The sequence below is a fragment of the Aulostomus chinensis genome, chromosome 10 (genome assembly GCF_037954235.1).
Source record: "Aulostomus chinensis isolate RoL2024-O1b breed Wild chromosome 10, RoL_Achi_v1.0, whole genome shotgun sequence".
Classification (NCBI taxonomy): Eukaryota; Metazoa; Chordata; class Actinopteri; order Syngnathiformes; family Aulostomidae; genus Aulostomus; species Aulostomus chinensis.
This window is the reverse complement of record NC_141329.1, coordinates 16,423,328-16,448,712: the sequence shown is the minus strand read 5'-3', so window position 1 is coordinate 16,448,712 and position 25,385 is coordinate 16,423,328. Positions and strand designations below refer to the sequence as shown.

Here is a 25,385-nt window from a genome sequence, read left to right as displayed (position 1 = left end):
ACACACACACACACACAAATATATAGTTCACAAACTGTCCCTCAGAGGTTTTTTTTTTTTTTTTTTTTTAAATATTAGAGTTGCTCAAGTGGGAAAGCAGGTGTCCATTTGTCTTTGGGGCTAATATGAGTGTTGCTGCTTTACAGACAAATAGCGCACACTTCCATTTCTTTTATCACTGTCAGGCCAATTAATAGGCCAAGAATCTTGTTACTGAGTTACTAGACAGAGGCAAAATATACACACACACACACACACACACACACACGCGCACACACACACAGCTCTTTCAGCTGCTGACCTTGGCTGCTCCTCCCAACACAAAAGAGCTCAGAGATGGATGCCTTGATAGGGAGCAAAACATTGCTGTCATCCGCCAAACACACTCTCAGACGGTAGCTGTCCAGGCTAACAACTGTTCTCTGTCCCAACATGTACGCATGCACAAACGCACGAACACACACACACACACACACACACACTAGCACAGTTACAGATGCATAAAAGCCCATATGTACAGAGATAATGTACACAATGACAAAGCTCCAGTACTTTGTGATTTCTTGAGTTTCACCATTTTTCAGGTCAGGTGTCAAATAGCTATAGAGATACAGATGATAGCAGATCCAAATGAGAGCAGTCACATTTAAAGATGCACTGAATAAATACTGTTTCAGTCCAAATATATGGTGTCAGTCTCTGAGGACCCAAGCTGAAGCATTCAATCACTGCTCTGTGATATAAGGCTGCAATGAGAGCAAAATAGAGCCTTTCCTGTGTCTAATGGCACCAACCATTTATCAGACATGTAGATTACAATGTCACCTGAGTGTCATCTGGAGGACGCAGCAGTCTGGCAAATATATGCATTCAATATTCTTACAAACAGACACATGCACGCTATCATGACGCTTCTCATTTTTTAGATTTTTTTACTAACTTTTTTTGCACTAAATATTATGGCTACTTTAAATTAATGTATATGGCTTTGAGTATGCTACTGTAAGAAATATTTGATGAAATGTGATGGACAGCTCCAGAATAAAGATAGTCAGGGACTTCTGCTGTTGCGCAGAATGAAGAACAGGAACTAAGAAAGGACAATGTTGCACGATAAAGAATGTATATATCACCAATACTAGGGATGTCCACATGTATGTGTTAACTTTTTAACCGACCGTTAGGACTTTAACAGGTTAATTCTAGCTGTTTGCACCATGATAGAAGCTTAAGAGCTCCACATCTATCTGTTTGTTCAACCAACTCTACAAAGGTGCACAGCCATATTTTTCCCTGAGTCAAAGAAAAATTTTATATATATATATATATATATATATATATATATATATATATATATATATATATATATATATATATACATAAATGCACTTTGAATCTAAAGTTAATCAGTTTGGTATCTCTTGTTGCTTGTGCTGTCATTTGCACATAAAAATAAGGTGCCTCCATGCATCTAAATTTTATATTTTTAGTGGGAAACACACATCCGCAGCTTTTTTTAGTGCCAGTTATTTATTTAATAAGTGTTAAGGGGGAGGGGGGGGCAGTTCATACAAATGTTGAAAAGGCAATCTCAACACCAAACCTTTCATAGCAGCATACAGACCATAGTTATCGCAAGGCCCATACCAAATGGCATTCTGAAATACAAGGAATATTTAGGACAAGTGAAAGATATTTTTTAGAGGCCAAATTTTTACACATGAATACGATTTGATGAAAAATAAGGCAGCATAAGGTTACATCTTACTTAGGCAGATGTTTTGAACCGTTATCCCAATGATGTTCATGCTAAAACTATATATCCTTTTCTTCCCAATTAGGGAAGAAAATGAAGGGAACTTTTTTCTATTACTTTATTCTTTACACTATTGCAAAAAAAGCACATTTTGCCTATGAAACATCATGCCATGTGAGTGAGTGAGTGTCCTGTGAAAGCTCCCACTTTTTATATGATGAGCAGGATCACTACTACTGTTATTACTATTACTATACTATTGCAGGGTATACATAGAGTATTAGGGGTGAACACTTGACATTAATGACCAGTGCCTGAATCTTATATTTTTAATCCACTGACCGATACTACACACATACATGCACGCACGCACGCATGCACGCACGCATGCACGCACACACACACACACACACACACACATTTTGTTAACACACTGATGAGCTTGATATTCATTCAATGAAGATTAACTTGCCTAAGGTAAGTCCCTTCTCTCCACTGCTTTTTTTCCCCTTCTTTCTTGTGAAGGAAGAAGCCCAAATACGATTATGGGTAAGGGGAAATTATGCCAAGATGAGTAGAGCTTAATATATGGTAATTATTTGACAGGATATACTTACACAGCGATTAGCATATCTTCAAGACAAGACAGAGATAGAGAGTGGAAGGAGAGGAGAGGGAGGGTGGAAGAGAATGGATGGGAAGACAAGGGCTACCTGATAAGGATTTCTTTCTCTTGCTGTCTGACAGGGGCTGGTAGGAGATTCTGTAAAGGCAAACTATTCTTCCATATGTTACCTCGCTGATAAGCCATCTCTATAGGGTCTAGGCCAATATTAAGAATGCCTGACATGCCTAGCATAACACACATACAGTATATGTCACTTATCATCTACTAACACTTGCACATGGAGACATCACAAATGTTGCCACACATGCATGATAGTGGTTAAAAATGTACGCACAGAAAAATGTGACAAGATTCAAGTATGACATTTAGCATCCATGCAAAACACACACACTGTCACACTCAGACTTAAAATCACTCTGCACGATACATGACTGAACATTTGCTGAAACACCTGATACAAACACTGCATAATCCATTACAGTGCCTGTGTGGCAGTGTAGTACATACATCTTGCTGTCCACCTCTGTGTCCTATCGGCTTGGTTCTGTCAATAGTCAAACAGTGGAGAGTATATCTGACTAATACATGCTGGCCACAAGAGTAACTCCAGCACAAAACATTGGTGGAAAAAGGAACACTTTCCATAAATGTACTTTTCTGCTTGTTGATACCTTATAAGTAGTCTTCTTAGTTAAGACATGGAAGATTGTTAAATCTCTTATTAGATATGCCCCACGCAAATAAAGATAGGTGAGTTCACACCTGAATTTGTCTCCTGTGACCGTTTGCTCCATTTCCAGATGTTCTGTTGCTTTTCCTGTGCCAATAGATGAGTGTCTTGTTTTTGGTACGCACAAAAGATGGCTTTGACAACCTCATTAGTCTGTGGTCAATCAGTGAAATGCATGTTGATTTGCACTGTGGTAACGCTGTCTCATGCATGCCAATTCACAGTTATTCTGTGTATTTTGGTTCATTCATGTATCAATATTACATGATGTGAAAATTTAGCTCATTAGTTGACTATGAATGAAAATGCTTCTGAGCTGGCAGAATAACAGGGTCTGCTTACATGTGCTCACCTGGTTTTAAATTAGGTGTTAATTCTGTCTCCTTATTTGACAATATCAAGAGCATCATGGTTACCATATCATGAAGATAATTAATAAAAAAAAATGACAATAATAACACAGATAGCAACTAACTGTGGAGCGAACTGGCATATTTGAGGTGACTTTATGACTCGCCACATTGTTTTGTATCCTCCGTTAACAGAGAAACAGAGATATTGAGGACAATTGCCCAGATCAGGGACAGTGAGGACATAACTACTAGCTTCACTCCTCAGTAAACATCTTGATTTAGTGAACCAAAGCTTTAGCGTCCTTTTAAAGCCAATACTTACATTCTTGTTTATTTTGTATTTTATCTAATGAAACTGTTAGTGTATTTCCATTGCTTGTATCATCTTACCAAATGATTTTATTACCTAACTATATTTGTTATTGTTGTCTAGTCCATGATTTTTCTGTCTTTTATTTTCTTTTTTTGTGTGCATTCATTTTGAATACATGTCAATCATTAACAAGGCTGTTTTGTATTCATTCAAACAAGAAACTGTCATTCGGTTTGATTTGTTTTATACACGTTAACTCAGTTCAAGTCAATGAAAATATCATCCACACAACATTAAAAGCTTCTTGCACACAGGCTTTGTTGCAATTTGAACGATTGCTTTAGCCAGGTGACCCAGTAGTCTGGCAGCTGCATATAAAGACATGTAGGCAATTTTTAAAATTGTTCTTATTGTTCTTCATTCAACAAAATTAATGATAGCTTGTTCCGTTATAAGTCAAACTGGACTATAATATGTATTTATTTATTTATTTATTTTTAGATATCTTAAGAATACACTGTCCCTGCTCTTTGAAATATTAATCATACAGTCAGTGGCCATTTAGTAATGGCTTAGCATGTATTTCTTTTGGAAAACAGATGTATGCCTCAAACAGTTCTAATTGTTGCAGAGAATGCTCCAGTTGGGTCAAAAATGGTCAGTACTTAGAGGGTCAGAGTATTAACAACAGGGGTTGTGAGGGTATAGATAGATTTGCCATTGTGAATACATTGTGTTTGGAAATACTGGAGGTAGTGAAGAACTTCAGCCATCACTGGAGAGTCCAGCTCTCTCAGAATGGAATGACTGCTGAATGGTGATCTGGAGGTCTTGATCCCTCCCTGGTACTGTACTGCTAAAGTTTGCACTGACAACAGGTTTAAATTAGCCAAAAGGGCGAATTTGTGGAATCTTAATTTCAGTGCATGTTTATGGCTAATGTAGCTAGTTATAAAAATGCATAAACATATTAGTAGTAGTTGGAGTAGTAGTTGTAGTTGTTGTAGTAGTCATAGTGTTAGTAGTAGTATTTTAAGGAAACGTGAATGTGGGCGGCACAGTGGTGCAGTGGTTAGCAGAAGGTTCCAGGTTTGAGCGCTGACTCGGGCACAAGGTCTTTCTGTGTGGAGTCTGCATGTTCTCAGCTGTGCCTGCGTAGTTTCTCTCCAGGAACACTGGCTTCCTCCCACAGTCCAATGGCATTTAAGAGGGGACTAGGCTGATTGGATTCTCTAAATTGCCCGTAGGTGTGGCTGTGAGTGGGAATGGTTGTCTGTTTATATGTGTTGGCCCTGCGATGGACTGGCGACTCCGTCAAGGGTGAACCCCGCCTCACGCCCGCAAGCTGCTGGGATAGGCTGCAGCCCCCCCCCCACGACCCTTAACAGGATAAGCGGATGAAAATGGATGGATGGATGGGAATGTGTGCAAATACAAGACTGCATGCATAAGGGTGTAGGCATTTGTAAACAATCAAACTTTCAGCGCATGTTTGTGGTGTTAAAAAGAAACAATGTTTGCCTTCATTCTAACATTATTGTGTGGTGTACTATAAAATGAGCACAAGATTTGCCTGTGTGATTTCTGTTTCTGTCTCTACATCTGGAGACGAGGCTGACCTTGCGCCATTACTGCCTCCCAGTCCTTGTAATCATGCCTCTTTTTTTCCTGATTGAATATTTATTGGCTTATTTATTCTTGATCACAGACAGCAGTGTGTCTGTCCCATCAAATTTAACCCCTAGCACACACCCTCACACTCACGAATGCACATAATGTTAAAATTCACAGCTGAACCCCATTGCCTTTGGCAATCTCTCATTGAGCCAGTCAGTAAGTTAGAGAGGTCCCAGTAATTCAGTGTATGGGTGAATAACTGTGTTCGTCAGCTGACCAGTCAATCAGTGTGATGGACCCTGTAGGTTATCATCAGTCTGGTCATCATGCATAGTAAAGAAATGGACAAGGCCATTTGTTTAATACATTTGAATTGCAGATCTAAACATCTGAACAACTAGACATTTTACTGTCTGTTTATTTCTTTGTTTTTACCTCCTGTCCCATTTTTGTTGGCTCATTTCTCTCTCATTTTTTCCACTGCAATATACAGCAACAGAAAGGTAAAAAAATACATATATTTAAAAAAGCAGGACAAACCTAAACTTGACTTTTGTGCAGTAGACCATAAAGATGTCCTTAATCATTAAGAATAAAATAAAGTACGTCTGTTTATTTTATAACAATGAAAAAGATAGACTGTAGAATCATGTATACAGTGTTATACAGTGTCCAAGTGCTCTTAGGCACACCATTAGATATCATATTGACACATATTGAACTGTTTACATTTTTTTTTGGAAAATAGGATTTCATACAGACATTTTTGTCTGATTCAATCATAACTTAAGCTGAGACTTCTACTGATGGAAGCTAATGTATACCATTTTACCCTCTCTTACATGATAGCTGGTGTAACTAGGGGAATCAAAATGGAAAATGTTTCTTTCCTACCTGCTGGCAGATTTGAGGGTTCAGAAAGTTAAGGTAGGCTACAATTTTTAAAAGCCCATCAATTTTTTTGTGCCACAGAAATTCACACCAGATCCAAATCTTCACCTAATAATTCTAAGTCATTATATTGCAAAGGAGAGTGGTAAGACTTTACATTAAATTGTGATTTCTCTGTTATGTTATTCGGTGTGCTGTTAAGGATCGTGTCAGAAAATTAGGTCACCCAGCAGAATATAGCAGAAAAGCTTGAACAAGTCTGTGTTCTGCAGAGCTCAGAGGGCCTCCGCAACTACCCCTGAGCAAAAGTCAACACACAGACACTTGAGCGGTGGCCTCTTTCTGCTAGATCATTAACCTGCTTATTTTGCAGATGTTCAGAAGTGATTTTATACAATGGTGTGGAAGCAAGTTGTATGATTAAGTGCATGCAATTGTATCGTTCTCATTCAAAGGAAGCAAGAAGCAGACTTCAGATCAGCTTCCTCTACCTCTCTTTGTTTTAGCTCTAGCACGAGCACATTTGACATTATCGCACCCAGCATGAGCATGGGGTTGCTCAGCCCCTGTTCCCTCCAACTTAAGTAACAGCAGGTAAATGACTTTCCACCTACTCATTGTTTCTTGCTCCCATCGCCTTGTTTTTTCCTCATGTCGTCCTGCTCTAATTGAATCACCATAGACTTGGTGTATCAGTTTTTACTTTGCTATTGAGATTTAATCGGGTGTGCAACAGACTGGCTTGGCGGGCCAAGGGCTCCTTTTGTGAGAGGCCCATCTGTTGGTGACACCAGGGCCCCAGATCGGGCCTGGCCCAGAAACAGAACAAGGGAGTGGGAGGGATGACAGGATGCCAGGATAACCCTTTCCCCAGCACAACCCAGACCTCCCACTTCTCACTTGGTGGATGCCTGTCTAGACTTCTGCTGTCTCAAGCCACACTCACATATAAGAATAATATATGGTTTTATCACTACATTAAAATTACCTTATAATTGTGACTATACTATAGAATACAATACTATACCATAAGGACACACATTTACTCACTTTGCCTATTTATTAGGTAAAGATATAACATATACAGTATGTGTAAATAAAGATAAATACAATGCAGTATAAAACATCAGCCCTGAAACAAATCCTTCCATCCTGAAGATTATTATCATACTGAATCTGCCTGAGAGCTGTTGACTTTTCATAGTTTCATGGTTCATTTTCATGGTCATTCTGGAGGTTGTTATATGTGGTGTTGTTGAACTGTACCGGGAAATACAGTACAGGTAGGCCCTTCAAATATATATTTATATATATATATATATATATATATATATATATATATATATATATATATATATAACTTTCTTTCCTTAGTTAAAGTGAGACACTAAATACTGTATGGTAATCAATGTCATTTTGAGCCTACGCTTGAGAGTTTGTAAATAGATGTTATTGGGCAGTTTTGTTGTTGTTAGCCGTCAATTGCCATTAGCTTAAAGCTAGATATACTGTACATGGCTGCATCTTTCTACTGTCTGGAGTCACAAAGAACAAAAGCACAAGGGGAAAAGTGTAATTTTGAGCTTAAGATGTCTATTTTTGACACTTGACACTAGCTTTGCATCCATCCATCCATCCATTTTCTATCGGTTATCCTGTTAAGGGTCACAGGGGGGCTGCAGCCTATCCCAGCTGCCTTCGGGTGAGAGGCGGGGTTCACCCTGGACGAGTCACCAGTCCATCGCAGGGCCAGCACATATAGACAGACAACCATTCACTCTCACAGTCACGCCTTTGGTCAATTTAGAGTATCCAATTAACCTAGTCCCCTCTTGATGTCTTTGGACTGTGGGAGGAATCCAGAGTACCCTAAGAGAACCCATGGACAGGCACAGGGGGAACATGCAGACTCCACACAGAAAGATCCTGTGCTCGAGCCGGGACTCAAACGCGAAACCTTCTTGCTGTGAGGTGACAGTGTTAAGTTAGTGCACCGTCATGCTGCACTCCACTTGAGACTTGATAGGCATAATATTGATTGAAATTATCACTTAACCTATATTATGGGTTATTTCCAACATTGCATTTTTGTTATTTAAGCTTTAATTGGTGTTTTTCATTATGGACCAATGAAGGTGATACATGGTATTTGGATCTGACTCCTGTCCACTGATATTAATGGCATTTATTAATTTATTACCTGAGTGCCAATTGGACCGAAATGTCTGTAATGTAATATATGGGATTTTAATGATTAATTAAATTTCTTTTATCAAATTGTTGACAAACCTGATATTCTCCATAACCAGTTTAACAAAAGTAAACAATTTCTGGATGTATTTATCGACAGTAAACAGCTCCAGTAGCTTACCTGAATGCTAACATCTTCCCAGGAGTACATTTTACCCAGTAAAGCTGCAGTTCACGCCTATAGTTAACACAGTTTTGCCAGTGCCTTACCAGCCAGCTTAGGGAACTTAATGTGTTACTGGAAGACATGTTGTTTCTTCCTTTTGGAGAAAGCTTGGTTGAACTAGACTCTCCAGTGAGCACACAAATATTTAAGTGAACTCCCTATCAAGCTCCTTTTGCATCAGAAAACAAGTCAACACTCATCATGTGAGTAAATTCAAAGAGTATTAGTGGCATAAATACTATTTTAATTTTCTTACTGTACACCTTACCGAAAAAGATAATCATATTGTTTTAATTAGTTTTGTAAAAGTACCTGAAACGTATTGCTATCATTTGTAGTGTATCAGATTTAATTGAAGAAAGAGTTAAGTACAACAGATGAGGCAACAAATAGATCAGTAGAAAACAAGTGAATGGCATCAAATTTCTGCAATTACTTTGAGTACAAAGCTCTAAAACATGATAGAAATTATGACCAAAACTTTGAAAATAAGAGTGAAATAAACTTTCAAGCTCTCCTCATAGTAGTAAATATACATCAATAAAGAACCACAATTTTTTATAAAAAAAAAATACACACATGTCCATATTATGTACATATGCATGTACAATATAAACATGCAAATGCAAGCTTGAACATAAAAGAATACATACACCATATAGTAAACACAGGTAAAAATACTTTTCCACATTTATATGTAGACATAGACATATGCAGGAACACCTACCTAACAAATAGCAGTATGCTTGCATACATTACTGAAACACAATTTGCAACAACAAAGCATGCCACAGAGGTCACACACCCAGTCTTACACACATGCACGTGTGCAACACAGTACAGCATCAGGCAAAATCAGCTTTTTACCTCTCCAGTCGAAATGACAGCATGCATACAAAACACGCACATGCCTTTGTGACCCCTAACTGCCACTCACATACAGTACTGACATATGTGTGTGTGTGTGTGTGTGTGTGTGTGTGTGTGTATCGTGTGTGTGTGTGTGTGTGTGCATGTGCATTGTGTGAGGTGGGGAGTGCTGTTGGTCATATTGGCAGCGCTGATAAGTTTCAGCTCAGCATTCCCATCATTCAGTGGGGTTATGACCTCTCTGTAAAATGGCCTGACAGCAGGGAGAAGGTGTGTTTATGTGTGTGTGTGTGTGTGCGCGCGCGCGCATGTATTTAGTGGGAATGCACTGAGAAGTTCATGAATAAGGAAAATGAAGAACCAGAGGGCACAATGCCAATGACCATAATAGAGAGATTGCCATGTTGATGTGAGGATATTGAAGGAAAGGATGATCATATGACTTGTTGTTAATGAGCATCTGTTTAAAACACAGGTTTAACCTTTTGTAATAGCTTTTAAGATGATTTGTGAAGTAGTCACACCTGTGATGACATCAGCTAGCATCTCACATCATCTGGTTGTGCATGATTAGCTGCACTTTCACAACTGCCATTATGAGATCTAATGATATCTGTAAAAGCATTTGTAAAGAATTCACTTCTCTCAGTCTGTCGTCTGTTTATTTTTGAGCCAATCAGAGAGTGGTCACAATGATTTTTGGGTGAAATCTGACATTGAAGGTACTGTATACATATCCTGCCTTACAAGGCAGACATATCCTACCAATGGCCGAAAATGATTGTCAGGATCCAGGATCTACAGCTTGATCCAGACCACTTCCTAAAGTTCATCATTTGTTCCTTTCAATATAAATATCATCTTTCAACCAGCTAATGGTGAAATATATTAGATATGCTACTTACACACTCTTTGTAAAATGTCTTTACACTTTCTCAGAATAATCCCCATAACAGTCATTGCTCAAGCCCCCGAAAGTTGAGTGGGCATGATACCACAGGGTCTCAAGCAGAGGAAGCGAATCATAATCACTGGGTTTGCTTAATCTGAGAACACAGGTATTGATTAAAAGCAACATGTGAATATCAGCTACAATAATCACAGTGATTAAGAATAAGGTGGTGATCATGATGCTGAATATACTAACAATAAAGAACATTGTGATCAGAGCTGCTGTAGCCATCTACTGTCTTTTTCTTTGAGCATCTATTGACCTGGAGGGATTTCCTTGCATCACTGAAACCAAACAACCAATACCCACTTTATACACAGATTAGCACAATGACAGGCAGGACACCTCAGCTGGCTTCCACACCCCAGTTGACACAGGCTTGACCTCTGTTTTGTGTTTGTGTGTCCAGCTGGTTAGCTATACTCAGGGAGGGCTGTCAGTCCACTCACCCCTTGCTGCCAACAACTGAGCAGGGGAGGAAGCGGAGCAGTCTGGCATGGTATGAAGGCAGAGAGGGAGGGTGGCTGGAGGGTGACATGAAGGCGCACGTGTCTGTGTGTGCATGTGTGTGTGCTTGCCCTTGCCTCCTGGAGTTGCCTGGTCAATTAAATACACATTGGGGATAAATGATTTGCAAATGATATACAAGTGAGTGTTGCGTCCTTGAAGGGCTGACAAAGTTCAGGATTAAAACGTGCAGCTGTGGGGTCAGAGAAGGTTGACAGACTTTGATATATCATTCAGAAAATACATTAATGATGCATTTTACACTAACATATAATTAAGCATTTTGTTTATTATTGATTAATGTTATTTAAATGAAACACAATCTACAAAATAAGTGTTTTAGCACATTCTTCATATTAGGCTGCTAATTTGACAAAGCATACTCCAGTACTGTAAACTGTTGACCGGCATTGATTCATTTTGTAGAATTTATGGCTATCAAACCTCAAATACATTTATCTATGACAATTATATATCAAAGATAGCATCAAGGTTCTGGTTAAAGATTCCTAATCTTGGTGACATGCCTGATCAGATATTTTCTGATATAAATTATAGCATAATGATTCATGTTCTCTGGCATGAGAAGACCTCTGTCAAGTCAAACAAAGTACTCTGATAGTTGCTACAGGTCAATAAATAAACTTTTTCAATAAATATTATGCTTTTGAAAGACAAGAGACTTATGGGTGGCCATATCAACTTCCACCATGGGAAAGATCCTGTGTTGAAGACAACTGGGGGGACATTTGTAAGTCTGTGTTTTCAAATGGAGCCATAAAAAATAGAAAAAATAGTCCTTTAGCTTCCCAAACCACTCAAATGTATGTCTGTACTATTTGAAACCCAGAGGTAATCCTCTGACAGTAATGTATTGAAAAGTATGCTGAATAAATCATTTATACAAATAAAAACATGATCTAATGTATCAAAACTTGTTTGATTGCATTGAAAAGGATTTAAAAAATGTCCAAAATATTTAAATAGCCCTATTATTAAACATGTCTTTTCCTTGTTGTCTTCATCATTAGACAATAACTTAGTTCATAACATAGATATCTACCTCCAAATACCCCCTGGAGAATTGTCAGAAATCTCAGCATTGAATGCTGCATGGTATATAATAGTTGCATTGTTTAAAAAAATCATAATATGAAAAAATTAAAATTAAAATATCAAAAAGATATTTTTCTTATTGGTGAATAATTACTTTAGAATGCCATAAGATGGGACACTGCCAAGTCTTCCAGTTAATTTTGGTTTCGTCTGTTTTTTTATGTAGTGTTATATTGATGTTTTCTATCAACCCTAAAAGAGACAGAGAGGTGATTTCACTTTTTGACCTTTTGCTAAAAGACACTCAGACTCAGACACACACACACACACACACACACACACACACACACACACACACACACACACAAACATACACACTTACAAATTACTAATCTTTCATACAAAATTCTTTCTGTGATGCATTGTTTGTTTGTGCGTGTGTGTCTGTGCGTGTGTGTGTGTGTGTGTTTGTGTGTGTGTGTGTGTGTGTGTGTGTGTGTGTGTGTGTTTGTGTGTGTGTTTCAGACAGAACAAGGCAGAGAGAAAGCAGGAGACCAAGAGCATCAAGCATGAATGAGACCCCCTTCTGGCTATCCTCTGAGGGGTTGATGATACTAAAGACACTGGAGAGTGCCCCGGCTGTGAACCACACACCCACCCATGCACACACAGAGACAGACACAAACCAACCCTCCAACCATTCTGTTCTCTTTACAACTTTACAAAATAGGCTTTTAATTTAGCTGGGCGGCTGGGGCGTGTGGGGCCTGCCAGCATCAATCATCATGAGGAGGCTGAGGAGGCATGGCCGTCCCCTGGGCCCTCTCACAGAGGAGGATGTCCCTGTGCGTGCGCGTGCACGCACACTCACACACATACACGCACACACTAAAACACACACACACACACACACACAGATTTCTTCCGTCTGCTCTTTTATACAGACGTTGGTTTGTGACACCTCTGGACCTTTTCCTTCTTTCCAATACATGTCCTTGTGCGTGCAGACACACACACACAAACACACACACAGACACACACCCTCTGGTGCGTAGGTGATGAGACTAAACCAAACATAAATGAGAAATAGACAAAAAAGCGGAAATGGCATATCCTAAATAAAACCTGAGTAAACATACGATAGTACAAGTGAAATGAAAACTGGTTCGGTGTGTATGCAACTTCAACTGTCTGCTACTAGTTTTTTTGTAAAAAACACACACACACACACACACACACACACACATATATACATATACATATATATATATATATATATATATATATATATATATATATATATATATATAATCATCTTTTTGGAATCCTTTGTGCAAGCATGTTCCCCTCTAAGCCAAATTGTATTTGCATTGCAAACATTCATTTCCATTTTGGGTTCATGTGCCTACCTTCTCTGTTAATTGGATTTGGATCACTTCCAAATGTTCAGCATGTACCCAGCAATAATTATATTACTGGAGAGTTCTGGAGGAATTTTGTCACTGACTTTGACGGTTTGTTGGCACATCAGCAACTTATTCTTTATTACATGTACAAAATGCAGCACAATCTTAAAACAAACAATGACCACAACATATTTAACACCATATTATATGCTGCTGGCATGTCATTTTTATTACATGACACCATCATTACTGCACTAAAGAAAAAATGCTGTGCCAATTGAATCCCCAAGTGAATAAAAATCATCAGATTTTTTATGAGAAGTAGAAAACTAGGAAGTGTACATTTAATGACTTAGGATCACGCACTTCATGACTTTCACTTTGAACTCTCATTAAACACTCAATTGTGTAAGTGCAAATGAGACCCTGTAGAGTAAACAAACACAGAAGTTAGAGATCACCTGTTAATTTAACGGAATATATGACTTGCACAGCCATCTGCACCAAGAATGTTTGAAAAAGAGATAGAGAAACACATTTGGGTGAAGTGGTGGAGGGTTAGAGTTTGGACTATAGATTGTTGAGGTAGTTGGACGTGAGTGACTTTTTGGTAAAGTTGGCACTATAGGCCAAGGCTAAGCTATCTATGCTACCACTAGATATTGTGGTAGAGACAATTACCACACAGGCAGGCTGGCGCCTTGCATGGCAGCCTTCACAATCAGTGTGTGTGTGTGTGTGTGTGTGTGTGTGTGTGTGTGTGTGTGTGTGTGTGTGTGTGTGTGTGTGAATGGGTGAATGAGATTACACTGTAAAGCGCAAAGGTGCCGCAAAGGTAGAAAAGCTAGATATAAATTAAGTCCGTTTACCATGAGTCCATTTAAAATCTGTCAGAATGCCTTTGATGACAGTCCAAGTGAGTATCCAAGCAATTGTTTATTAAAACATTATATACACATATGGGTTCATCGAGAAACGTGGATAATCTCGGGAAACACAGAGAAGAGACTAGACACTGATAATTCACATGAACACAATAACTCGATGTAACTTCATACTTGAAGAAGAAAGGATATTTTTAAGGACAAATTATAACTGAGCTCCAAGTTGCAAATGATGATGCAGGAAAATATCTAACACGACTATTAAGAGTAAAATGACATTGACTTACCAGTATTCTATACTGAGCATTGGTGTGCTCCATCAAATGAGTGATTGAGAGGAAACAGCACGTACTCAAAGGGGAAGTGATCATGGAAACAGGTGAGCAGAATCAAGTGTGGTGACAGGCAAAAGTGAATTGTAATCACCTTGTGAGGAACTGAAGAGTGGTATGAGGAGAAAGGAGGAAGTGTATAAGGAAGGATTAATGGGGTCAGTAATATCTCCAATATTTTTTGTTTTGTTTCAGTAAATCATTTATTTTGCTCCAGCAAGACAAATAATTCTGCTACTGGACTGGAACTGCTAAGCAACATAAACATTTTTGTTCACTAAGTAAATTTACATGTTACAGCAAGGTAATTTTAATTTTTGCTTTTTTTTAAGATCAGCTGATGTCATATAAGCAAACCTGGAGGGTTTGCTTGGAACAAGCAATGCTTCTGTCTTTCTTTTCATCTTCTTCTAATCACTATTAATTATTTAGTCAAACAGGCATGAGTGGATGATAAGGTTTCCAGCAGGTACTGGCTTTACTGAATGTGATACATATAGTAATACATATTAATAAAAATCCCAGTGTTGCTGTGCTCTATATCAATGAATGTCTCATGTGTAATCAAATTACTTTGTGAGAAATAACTGCTGTAGAATGACATATAATCATCCTTCGTTTTACCTCTATTGTTTGTTGTTGGCTTTTTGATGACACTCATGCGCAATACATACACAAATATGTTGTTTATGAATATAAACCGTATGCACTTGTAGTTTTAAAGATTACATTATTCATCCCATGTAGGAATCAATAAAGCAGTGTCTAAAAGCTGCTGACTTTCATTTCCTTCAAAGATGCTGAATCTTATCTCTCTAATAACTTTAATATCATTGCCTTCTTAAAATAATTGCTGAAGTCAGTGGTTCCCATCCTTTTCCATCTCAGGGCCCACTTTTAAGTCTCAAAATGTTCGCAGCCCACCTCAGACAGCTGTAGATATACTATTAGTGTCTTGTCTCCCTCTCCTTTTAATTCTCCCTGTTGCTAGTCAGCTATCCATCCTTATATTCCATCAAACATAAAGAAGTCAAGCGCAATGAGATCCTGCGGCAAAGTGGTCAACAACAAAATTCCCTGTCTCTCATTTGCTTGTCACATGTCCTAAGGTGTGTTCGCACCAAAAGCGACACAAATTTTTCACGTGTTAAGTTTACATGTAAGGTCTACATAGAGAGGCGAATAGACACAAATTCATGTGTTTACTCACTGGGCAGCGCGAATGACGTGAATAACGTAACGCAAATTTTGCAACGCGAATTTCGCATATTTGGGACGTTGTGTCAAGAGAGCCTATCAGCGTTGAGATTCCCCTGGCATCAATGACGTCACATCAACGGTCCTGGCGCCTGTAGTTGGTGTCCATCTGTGATATCATGGCACCAATCCTCCCCAACAGGTCATTGAACTGGGCCCTCGTCAGCCTGAAGTACCGCTGGAAACGGCCATCGCCCAGGCACAGTTCCTGGAGAAAGCAGTGAAATTCACCCAGCTGTGTGCTCCTCCGGATTATGCCATGGATCCAGATACATCAGTCATGGTTGATGATGGAAAGAAGTGGCGGAAATAAATTCTCCTCGTGGAGGAAAGAGTTCGCATGGATGTGAAATGATCCAAGCAAAAGCGACATGAAAATTTTCGTCAAAAATCATACTATTTTGGAAATTATTTGGTGGCCCAATCATAATACCTTGGGCCAGGGCCCACAGGTTGGGAGTCACTAGCCTAAGTCACATTTTCAAGTTTTTCAGAAAACACAAAAACCTTCAAACAAAACATTATAAAGAGTTTTTTCAGGCAAAAATAAATGTCAAAAAATGACTTCGGCAATTATTTTAAGAAGGTGACGATATTTAGGTAGGTTCTTCCTTCAATGTAAATGCTCTAGACCAGAGTGGCCTCTCTGTTTAGCCCAAGCATCAGGGTCAAAGGGTTAACTTATGTTAACTTATGTTGACTGACTCAGCGTTGTGACCCAACCCAGAAGCATGTTGGAAGTAATCAATTTCAGGATGGCACTACCCAGGCTGCTAACAACTGGGTTGGGAAAAATTAATGTAATTGATTGCAAATAGGGGAGCACAATCCTGATGCACTTGATAGTAGTGGGACTATTGAGGCGGACAGGAGATACCCTGGAGTGACCCTGCTGAACATCAGGAAAGCCGCAGGGCCAGATGGCATCAGTCCTGCTCTGCTAAGCCACTGTGGAGCTCAACTTGTTCTGGTGTTTTACAACATACTCAACAGCGCTCTTCTATCCCCCAGTGCTCCAAACCCTCACCCATCATCCTTGTGCTTAAGTCCTCAAAGATGACGTCTGTGCATTGTGTTACCATTCCTAAAATTCTGAAAGGTGGACCGATGTCAATTGGCCTACTAAGCCAACCAATCTATTTAGGATGCTCTCAGCCTACCACTCCATGTCAGCCTGCAATACATAAAACCAGCAAAAGCCTGCATCCTGATCATAGATTTATTTTTTACCTTTAAACCCACTACATTTCTGGAAATGAACATTGACACATCCATCATTTGATACATCTTCAATACACCTTCAAAGGGTGAGGTCAATGAAATACTTCTGCTGTCCTATGATCTTTTATAGTGTTATCCATTTATGTATTATGTGCTCCAAAGTCATCAGGCTTCAGTCTAGATACTAAAAGTCTCTGTCTTTGCAACACCATTGGAACTGAATGAACTTTGAATTCATTTTTCATAATTTTTTTACTACACAAGACAATTGCTGGAAAGAAAGCAATCCTGTGACGAATTCATGATACATTCACTGACTGCCACATTTTTCTTACACACATGATCAGTTTGGAAAATGTAGATTTTTTTTGGATAATCATCACGGAATAAAAAAAAAAGAAGAAAACATGAACCCAAATATGAGAGCCAGACTCATGTGCCACATCCAATTTTTAAACAGACAAACCTTTTGACATTAAATTTCAACCAAGGATATTAAACTTATTTTACCTTTTTTCTGCATTGAGTATAGGCCTCAAATATATCATAACATACACAAATAATTTCACACATCAAAAAAACAAAAAAAGGTCACTGTCAGCCATCTATGAAACACAAAACAGATATGGTCATGGTGCCTTGATGTGTCAGGCAGGCAAGCACTGGCATTAGTATCCCCTGTCATCCCTTGATTGGTCTGCTCAACGATGGTGCCTTAAAGATAATGAGTAATGATGGTCTTTAGGATGTGTAAACATTTAAAATTTTGAAATGGATGAATAATTGCAGTACATTCTTCCTCATTTCCCCTGGAAAAAATCTGTTTTCAGTTATTAGCTATTACATGGCACATAAGGCAAGTTGTTTTTTATTCCTAATTCTGATTGATTTTCTAAATAAAGTAGGACAGCATTGATGAACAAACAAGTATGTCATGCAACTACATGTTTTTGACAGGCACTTCTCATTTAGGTGTCAAACTGGAACTGGAAATTGTATTCCTCAGAGTATAACATATGTTGATGAAGAAAACAATCACTGGATATAAGTCAAAGACATATTCTGCCCCATGGCCTGTGGTGGAATCAAACAGAAATTTGTCAGTGTAGCATCGTTTGACCATCAGAACCAAAACAAAATAACGGCCCCCACCCCCCCGCTCTCTTTACCTCTTCCTTTTCCTGGTTGTGTGTAATCAGATAAACCAAGCCGAGAAGTGTGATAAGAAAGGGAATCCCTGGGGCTCTATGTCGCTCCCTCCTTCTCGCACCACAGCCACCCCAACCCTCTTCCCCCTGCCCCCCAGCTCTATCGTGGCTGCCGGTGGCAATGATGGTTAGTATGCATAGAGCTGAGCTATCTGCTCCACTGCACCTTGACCCCCAAACACACACACACACACACACACACACACACACACACACACACACACACACACTATGATCACTATTGGGGAGAGGGTGTTCCTAGCTGCCGTAGCAAAGAGAAAAAAATACACACAGTGTGCTTCATGCAAGGACATTTTCTTAATCCCATCTAGATTTTCTTGTACTTTTGTTTAAGGTGGAGCTGTATGTGTGTGACATCAGATCCACCAAGGACTTGTATCGTCAGGACATGGCCTGCGTAAACATGATGAATCACATCTGGTCTGAAGAATAGTAAATTATTGATACCCTCAAAATACAATATCAGTTTAGGCATCTTGCACAGAAATACAGAAGCTCCACTGAAAATGGCCTCAAACATGAAGAAAAAGAAATACAGAAATATGATATCACATCATAAAAGTAATAAAATTAAAGGTCCTAAGAAAGCCAAGGAAGTCTGAGTTGCTGTGCACATCATCACAAGATAACAGAGAAATGGTTTGACATGAACTGGGAAAAAAATGTCTTTCTAAAGTATTGAGATCTATGACAGCAAACCGGAGAAGTCACAAGGACTCACAATTACTGAAATACCAAGTGATGAGATCATATATGGTGTAACTGGTAATGTGTTCAAAAGAATCAGATTGTATGGAGACATGGCATCACTATATATTATAGCCAAGTTACCAAACTACTCTCAATAAAGCACATCAGCCCTGTTTTTCTGGCTGATCATAGCACAGTTGACTGTAATTCCTGTTGTATGATTATCTGGTCTGTGGTTGACTAGATGAGTCATCAACAGAGCCAACCACAACCTAGATCATGAGTAACACAAGACAATTTATGTATACAAACTGAAAATTTCTTCAGAGTCATAGACAGGACATAATTCATTATCTCTTAAGAGAGCAGTGGTGTTGGGTATGACTGGCTTTCACATTTGTTGATTTTGTTCTCGGCAAAGAGAAAAATCCAAAAACGTATGGAAATAGCTCTTTCTTGCAAATTGTTCTCAAGAGTGATTTAATTACAAATCTGTGTATGCAAGAGGTTCTTGCATGTAGCCCAATATGTCGACCTCACCGGCCCAAGTTCAAATTTTCCTGTGGTCTCCATTCATCCATCGAACGATTTTCTACCACCTGTCCATGGGCGGCATGGCTCAGGGGTAGAGTGGCCATCTAGCAACCAGAGGGTCGCTGGTTCGATCCTCGACCCCGGTGACCATGTCGAAGTGTCCTTGAGCAAGATACTGAACCCATAATTGCTCCTGATGAGTAGGTTGGCGCCTTGCATGGCAGCCTCCACCATCAGTGTGTGAGTGTGAATGGGTGAATGAGATGACACTGTAAAGCACTTTGAGTGCAGCTAAGGTAGAAAAGCGCTATATAAAATTGAGTCCATTTACCATATCCTGTTAAGGGTCGCAATGAGGCTGGAGCCTATCCCAGCAGCCTTCAAGCAAGAGGCGGGGTTCACCCTGGACAGGTCGCCAGTCCATTACAGGGCCAACACATACAGACAGACAACCATTCACACTCACAGTCACACCTACGATTAATTTAGAATATCAGATTAATTTAGTCCCCTCTTGCATGTCTTTGGACTGTGGGAGGAACCTGGAGAGAACCCACACAGGCACAAGGAGAACATGCAAACTCCACACAGAAAGACCCCGTGTTTGAGCCAGGGCTCAAACCCGGAACCTTCTTGCTGTGAGGCGACAGTGCTAACCACTGCACCACTGTGCCGCCTCATTCTGTGGTCTGTCTATTTAAAATAATCTGACATCAAGTTAAAGTGCAGAGGCTCTTTCATGCATAAGCAGACTGTAGCCTATTGCTGATGTAAGGTATAAAGACCAGCTCACTCTCTGTCATAGTTTCCTCCTCAGGGTTGTCTAAATGTTTTGTTATGAGTCATATTGTGTGCATCATTTTCAAGCTGCCTACTAAGGGTGCAAAACTAAGTTTCTAGCTGCACCTTGCAACAATTTTTAAAGTTACTAATTTGTTCAAATATTTTCAAATTCATTTGTATTTGAAAAGTAAATACGCATTCTATTGTTGGTCTTCCTTGAGAGCATGGTGAGTGTTCTACTTGTGTTGATGAGACAGGAGGGTAATTGAGAATTGAAGGGAGAGAACACAGCTTGAACCTGAAAAGAGGTGGCTCATAACCTTTGCAAAACATGGCAAAATGCTGTGTCACAGTATTGTATTAATTTTAGCAATTAATTAAAATGTATGTGCTTTGACAGAATATTGAGATTTATTCATAATTTAACTTTTAAACTGTTTTCCTGTTTAAAATGTTTGATGTGAAGTGTAACGAGGAGGAGATAGGACTCACTTGACTTTGGCAACAGGTGGACTCTCAGGTGGAGAGTCAGCAGGAGCAAGAGCCAAGAATGAAGCTTTCAGTTGAATGGTGTGGCAAAAGGCATACAGCAAGAGTAAGCAGAGCACTGATGCCTCTAGAGCCCTGCTGTGGTCAAAATGGTTCATTTGCGTATGTGTGTATTGTGGCACATTAAAGTTCATGCTGTGGAAAAAAATTCAAAGATTTCCTTCGTTATGTAATATTTTCGGGAGCACTTACCTAACTCCAGGTCAAGTGGTATGGGTGAAAATGTTGCTGCACTCCCAGTTTTCTGAATTGATGAGAATAGGAATCCAACCTTCAGAGAAGACTCATTTTTGTAACTTTTTTTCTTTTGAATATTGTAAAATATCCATTTTGATAATGAGCAGTAGATGCACATCTTCAATAGTTGGACATAATTTTGATAGCATGCTGGGTGGACTGACTACACTGACTGAAGCTGGTAGTTTTTCAGATAATTAAATGTTTTTTTGATGTCATATTTCATGCCAGAATTGAATCATAGAGCTGACTCATCATGACTGACAAGTCATCAAATATATATCACAGTTGATGAATGCATGACAAAAATCTAAGGTTGACAGCAAAATATTTAAAAGAAAAAATCAGCCCATCTAAAAATGCTGATCCTCTACCCTCCCCTACCCATCAAATTCCAACCTCTCCACCTCAATACAACATCATGAGTGCCAATCTACATGAGAATATGCAAACTCAAAACTGCAAGTGTAAAGAATCAGTTCAGTCAACCACATGGTAAACACATCAGTGCTATCAGCTGCTAAAGAGCAGTTTGACAAAGACAGACAATATATGTTTATTTTGTGAATCAGTCAAACCCAAACTTTGCTGCAGCAAGGTAAATGTAGAGGTGGAATTGTCAGGTGAAGTACACTGTGTGTGTGCGTGTGCGTGTGTGTGTGTGTGTGTGTGTGTGTGTGTGTGTGTGTGTGTGTGTGTGTGTGTGTGTGCGCGCGTGTGTGTGCATGCTGGGGCAGAGAAACAGTTGTTAGCCTGGACAGCCACTGTCTGGTGATAAGACAAACGCAGGGATGTTTACTGTCTCGGTCTGTGCTGCCTGGCTATTAAAAGGTAAGCAGCTATCTGATGGAGGCCAAACTGGATGCAACCTGTCTGACTGGCTAACTTGACACATTCAAAGTGGCACGGCTTAATGTGTAACTTTTTAGAAATGGTCTTGTCTGCTTTCATCAAAATATAATAGTTCAAACATCTTCCTGAATTAATAAAGTATCAAATGAAAATACTGATAAAAAGAAACAAGTATGAACTGAGTCTACTGATAAATGTAAAGTTGCTGTTCTGGCTGGATATCTGTGGTTCAATAAAAGGTGATATTAATGGAAAAAAATAGCTAAATTTTGTGTGTCTGAGTCTCTGTCTGTCTCCGCCTACAGTCCTTGAACCTGTATTTCCATTGTGTGTCTGTTGAGAGTGCAGCTGTCTTCATTCATGTGTATTCCAGCCAGCAAGTGGAGAAACACAAAGCCATCCTTCTTTCCAATAGCTTTACATTGTTCTAGGTGTGGTGCTTCACTACTGTTTGGTCAAGTGGCTTTTGCCATGCTTACAGAATCTACTGCGTGTGTTCAGTGTTAAGTCCTCAATATGAACAAACACACACACACACACACACACACACAGAAATCCATTTTCAGCCAATGATTTAGTCATACTAAGATTTTGTAATTGATTTTGCACTGAAATTCAGCTGGATTTTTAATTTCCCTTTTCATTTTTCCCCCTACATGTGCACTTATTGCATCACATTTGGGACATATTCTTGCAAAAAGGAAACAAAGGGAAGATTGACCTGGAAAAAAAAGAATTAAGATATATGTAACGAAGGAACTTCTAACAGCTAATGCAGTTTGTGTTTTAATGTTAAGACGCTAACAAAAATGCTCAGGTAAATTCACCTGTAAATTCATGCCCAGAACAAATTACACAATTTTAGCTAATAATGACTGATTATCAACAACAGCAAAATGTCCAAAATGCAAATGCACAAACAACATCAATGTACTTCATTTTACTTTCACCACATCTACAAAATATTGCATACAAGCCCAAGATACTACACTCCTATGGTACTTTGACAACACATTTCATTTGCAGTGATTGGATTTGTGATGTCAAACATGTTGCAAGGGGGAATAGGAGTGTGCACAATGGGAGAAGGGTACTAAACTTCACTCGATAAAAAAAAGAAATATATATATATATATATATATATATATATATCAGTTATTTACACTTTTTCTCAGTTATAATGGTCTTCTTTCTCAGTGTGTAATGTGTTATTAAATTAAGCTTCAGAAATGTGCATTTTTGTCTCTCTTCTCTCTGCTGTCCATTTCACTAGTGTTCACTCAGATTTTGTCCTGCACAGAATTCACACTAGGGGTGGGGCATATCTGATATTTGTAAATCTGTAAAATGTTAAAATGATGATTCTTATATAAGCGAGATTTTTCTTTGAGTTACATTGCGATGGGAAACTAGGCAGACACGTATTTACAGAGCTAAGTAGCAACACACTAAGTATGCAGTTACATACTCACACAGCTTCAGAGTTTTTGGTTTGACCAGAGTCCAGAGTTGGCAAGTTGCTTATCAGCCTTCTCTCTACCTGTATGTTACCAGTGATGGTTCTGCAGTACACTGTATCATATTGAAATTTTACTGAAAAAAAAGAAAATAAGTTTTGGTTAGAAAAAAAGGATGTTTATAACACCATGTGGAAGCCAGCTGAAATGTGATGGATTTACCATTGCTGTGTGTGTGTGTGTGTGTGTGTGTGTGTGTGTGTGTGTGTGTGTGTGTGTGTGTGTATGTGTGTGTGTGTGTGTGTGTGTGTGTTTGCTAGTACCATTCCAACCATCACTTGAACAGCAACAGGGCCCTGCAGCAACGTGAAAGCATAGAGTTAGAGCCGACAGCCGCATCCAGGATTGTACTGACCAGAACTAAATTGTAAACCAACCAAACACACACACACATGCGCACACACACACACACACACACACACACACACACACACACTAAAACGAGCCCAGACATTGGCAGCAGTTTCTTGGTAGCCCCAGTGGCTGCAACTGCTACTGTGGGCCAGATGCAAAGCTGCTTAACAGGACTCATCTGGGATCAGTGACAGATGGACAACCTGTACTGGAAGCCTGGGCACCACCAGAGCTCTAGGTGACAGGTAAACCCGGTTAGAGCCCCACGGAACCCTGTGGAAGCTTACTGAATTGCTGCTGGTATGTGTTGCCTCTGCATATGAAGCTCTGAGAAGGATGAAGTAAGTTAGTCTTGTAAAATAATGCTAACATTATTTGACCCTCTGTAATCTTTCAAAAGAATACAAATTGTCTGTCTGTGGATGAAAGTAATGTACATGAATCTTTAAACTGATGTTCAAACTTTTACTTTTTCTGAACATTGCTTGTGAGTTAAATCTTGACTTTGGAAACAGTAGATCAATGAACTGGAAGTTGTCATATTAATGAAATTCATGTGACTGAAATCTTGAGGGAACTTTTTCACTGACTATTATGAAGTTGCTATACTTAAGGAACAAATAAATGAAATAATCACTTAATCCAATATTGAGAATACTAAGAACCAGCAAGTGTAAAATGGGTGCAGTATAGTAAAAGTGCTTAAACTGATACCCAATAGGGACTATTTCATATTGTCTCTAATATGGAGCAATCTATCTCAGTGTTTTTCCTCAATTCATAATTTAGACCCAAAAAGACTGGAAAATATTGGCTTAGTTTGAAGGTATAAGGAAATATCCTTTCAATACTGAAATTTGGTACAATAAACACATACAGTAGTGTATATAAGAAGTGGATAGAGCAAATGTAATGTCATCCATTTGTTTAATTTAAGATTTTAAAGTGTAGGAATTTTGCTACCTTTGCCATCTTCGCTTTTTGCACCTACAGGTGAACTGGAGAGATTGAGAGGTTATTCAGACTTCTTATATTTAGATCACACATTATAAATTGAGACAAGTGATCTGTAGACATGCAATATAAAAAACTGTGATTAATAACATGAGAGGCAACCTTCCCATGTGTCCGATCACACCATTGTGAGGATGGCCTGCTCCTATCACCATGTTGCTTCTCTCAGCCCTGTATCCTACATTGCATTTCATTCTTGCGTGGCACCTGCAAGCTGATATGAGAGCAGCTAAAGGACGGAATTAAACCCATTGCTGTCATCCTTGGCCTCTTGTCAATGGCTCTTAACTCACTTGTTCTGCTTTTGCTGTTGTTTTACATCCAAAGCGATATGTGTGGCAAAGTCAAAGTGGGTAGATGTGTGTTGTGCGTGTTGTGCGTGTTGTGCGTGTGTGTGTGTGTGTGTGTGTGTGTGTGTGGGGAGGGGGGCAATAATT

General features: G+C 39.1%; 1 protein-coding gene and 1 long non-coding RNA gene across 3 annotated transcripts in view; one reads left to right on the top strand and one right to left on the bottom strand.

The window, feature by feature from the left end:
* Positions 1–24,026, bottom strand: part of LOC147254521 (uncharacterized) — a 35,333-nt gene extending 11,307 nt beyond the window's left edge. The window contains exons 1-3 of one of the 2 annotated variants that reach the window (XR_015118171.1): positions 23,844–24,026; positions 23,536–23,656; positions 20,554–21,218 (exon numbers count right to left, since the gene is read on the bottom strand). This is a non-coding gene — a long non-coding RNA (uncharacterized LOC147254521). Of the gene's footprint in view, positions 1–20,553; positions 21,219–23,535; positions 23,657–23,843 lie in introns of those variants that run through there. The other variant, XR_015118172.1, reaches the window with a different exon arrangement.
* A 175-nt stretch (positions 24,027–24,201) lies between these two features.
* Positions 24,202–25,385, top strand: part of lhx1a (LIM homeobox 1a) — a 64,434-nt gene continuing 63,250 nt past the window's right edge. Inside the window, exon 1 of the mRNA XM_086216167.1 lies at positions 24,202–24,275. Coding sequence (XP_086072293.1) covers positions 24,271–24,275 — 5 coding nt within the window. The 5' untranslated portion in view covers positions 24,202–24,270. The remainder of the gene's footprint in view (positions 24,276–25,385) is intronic.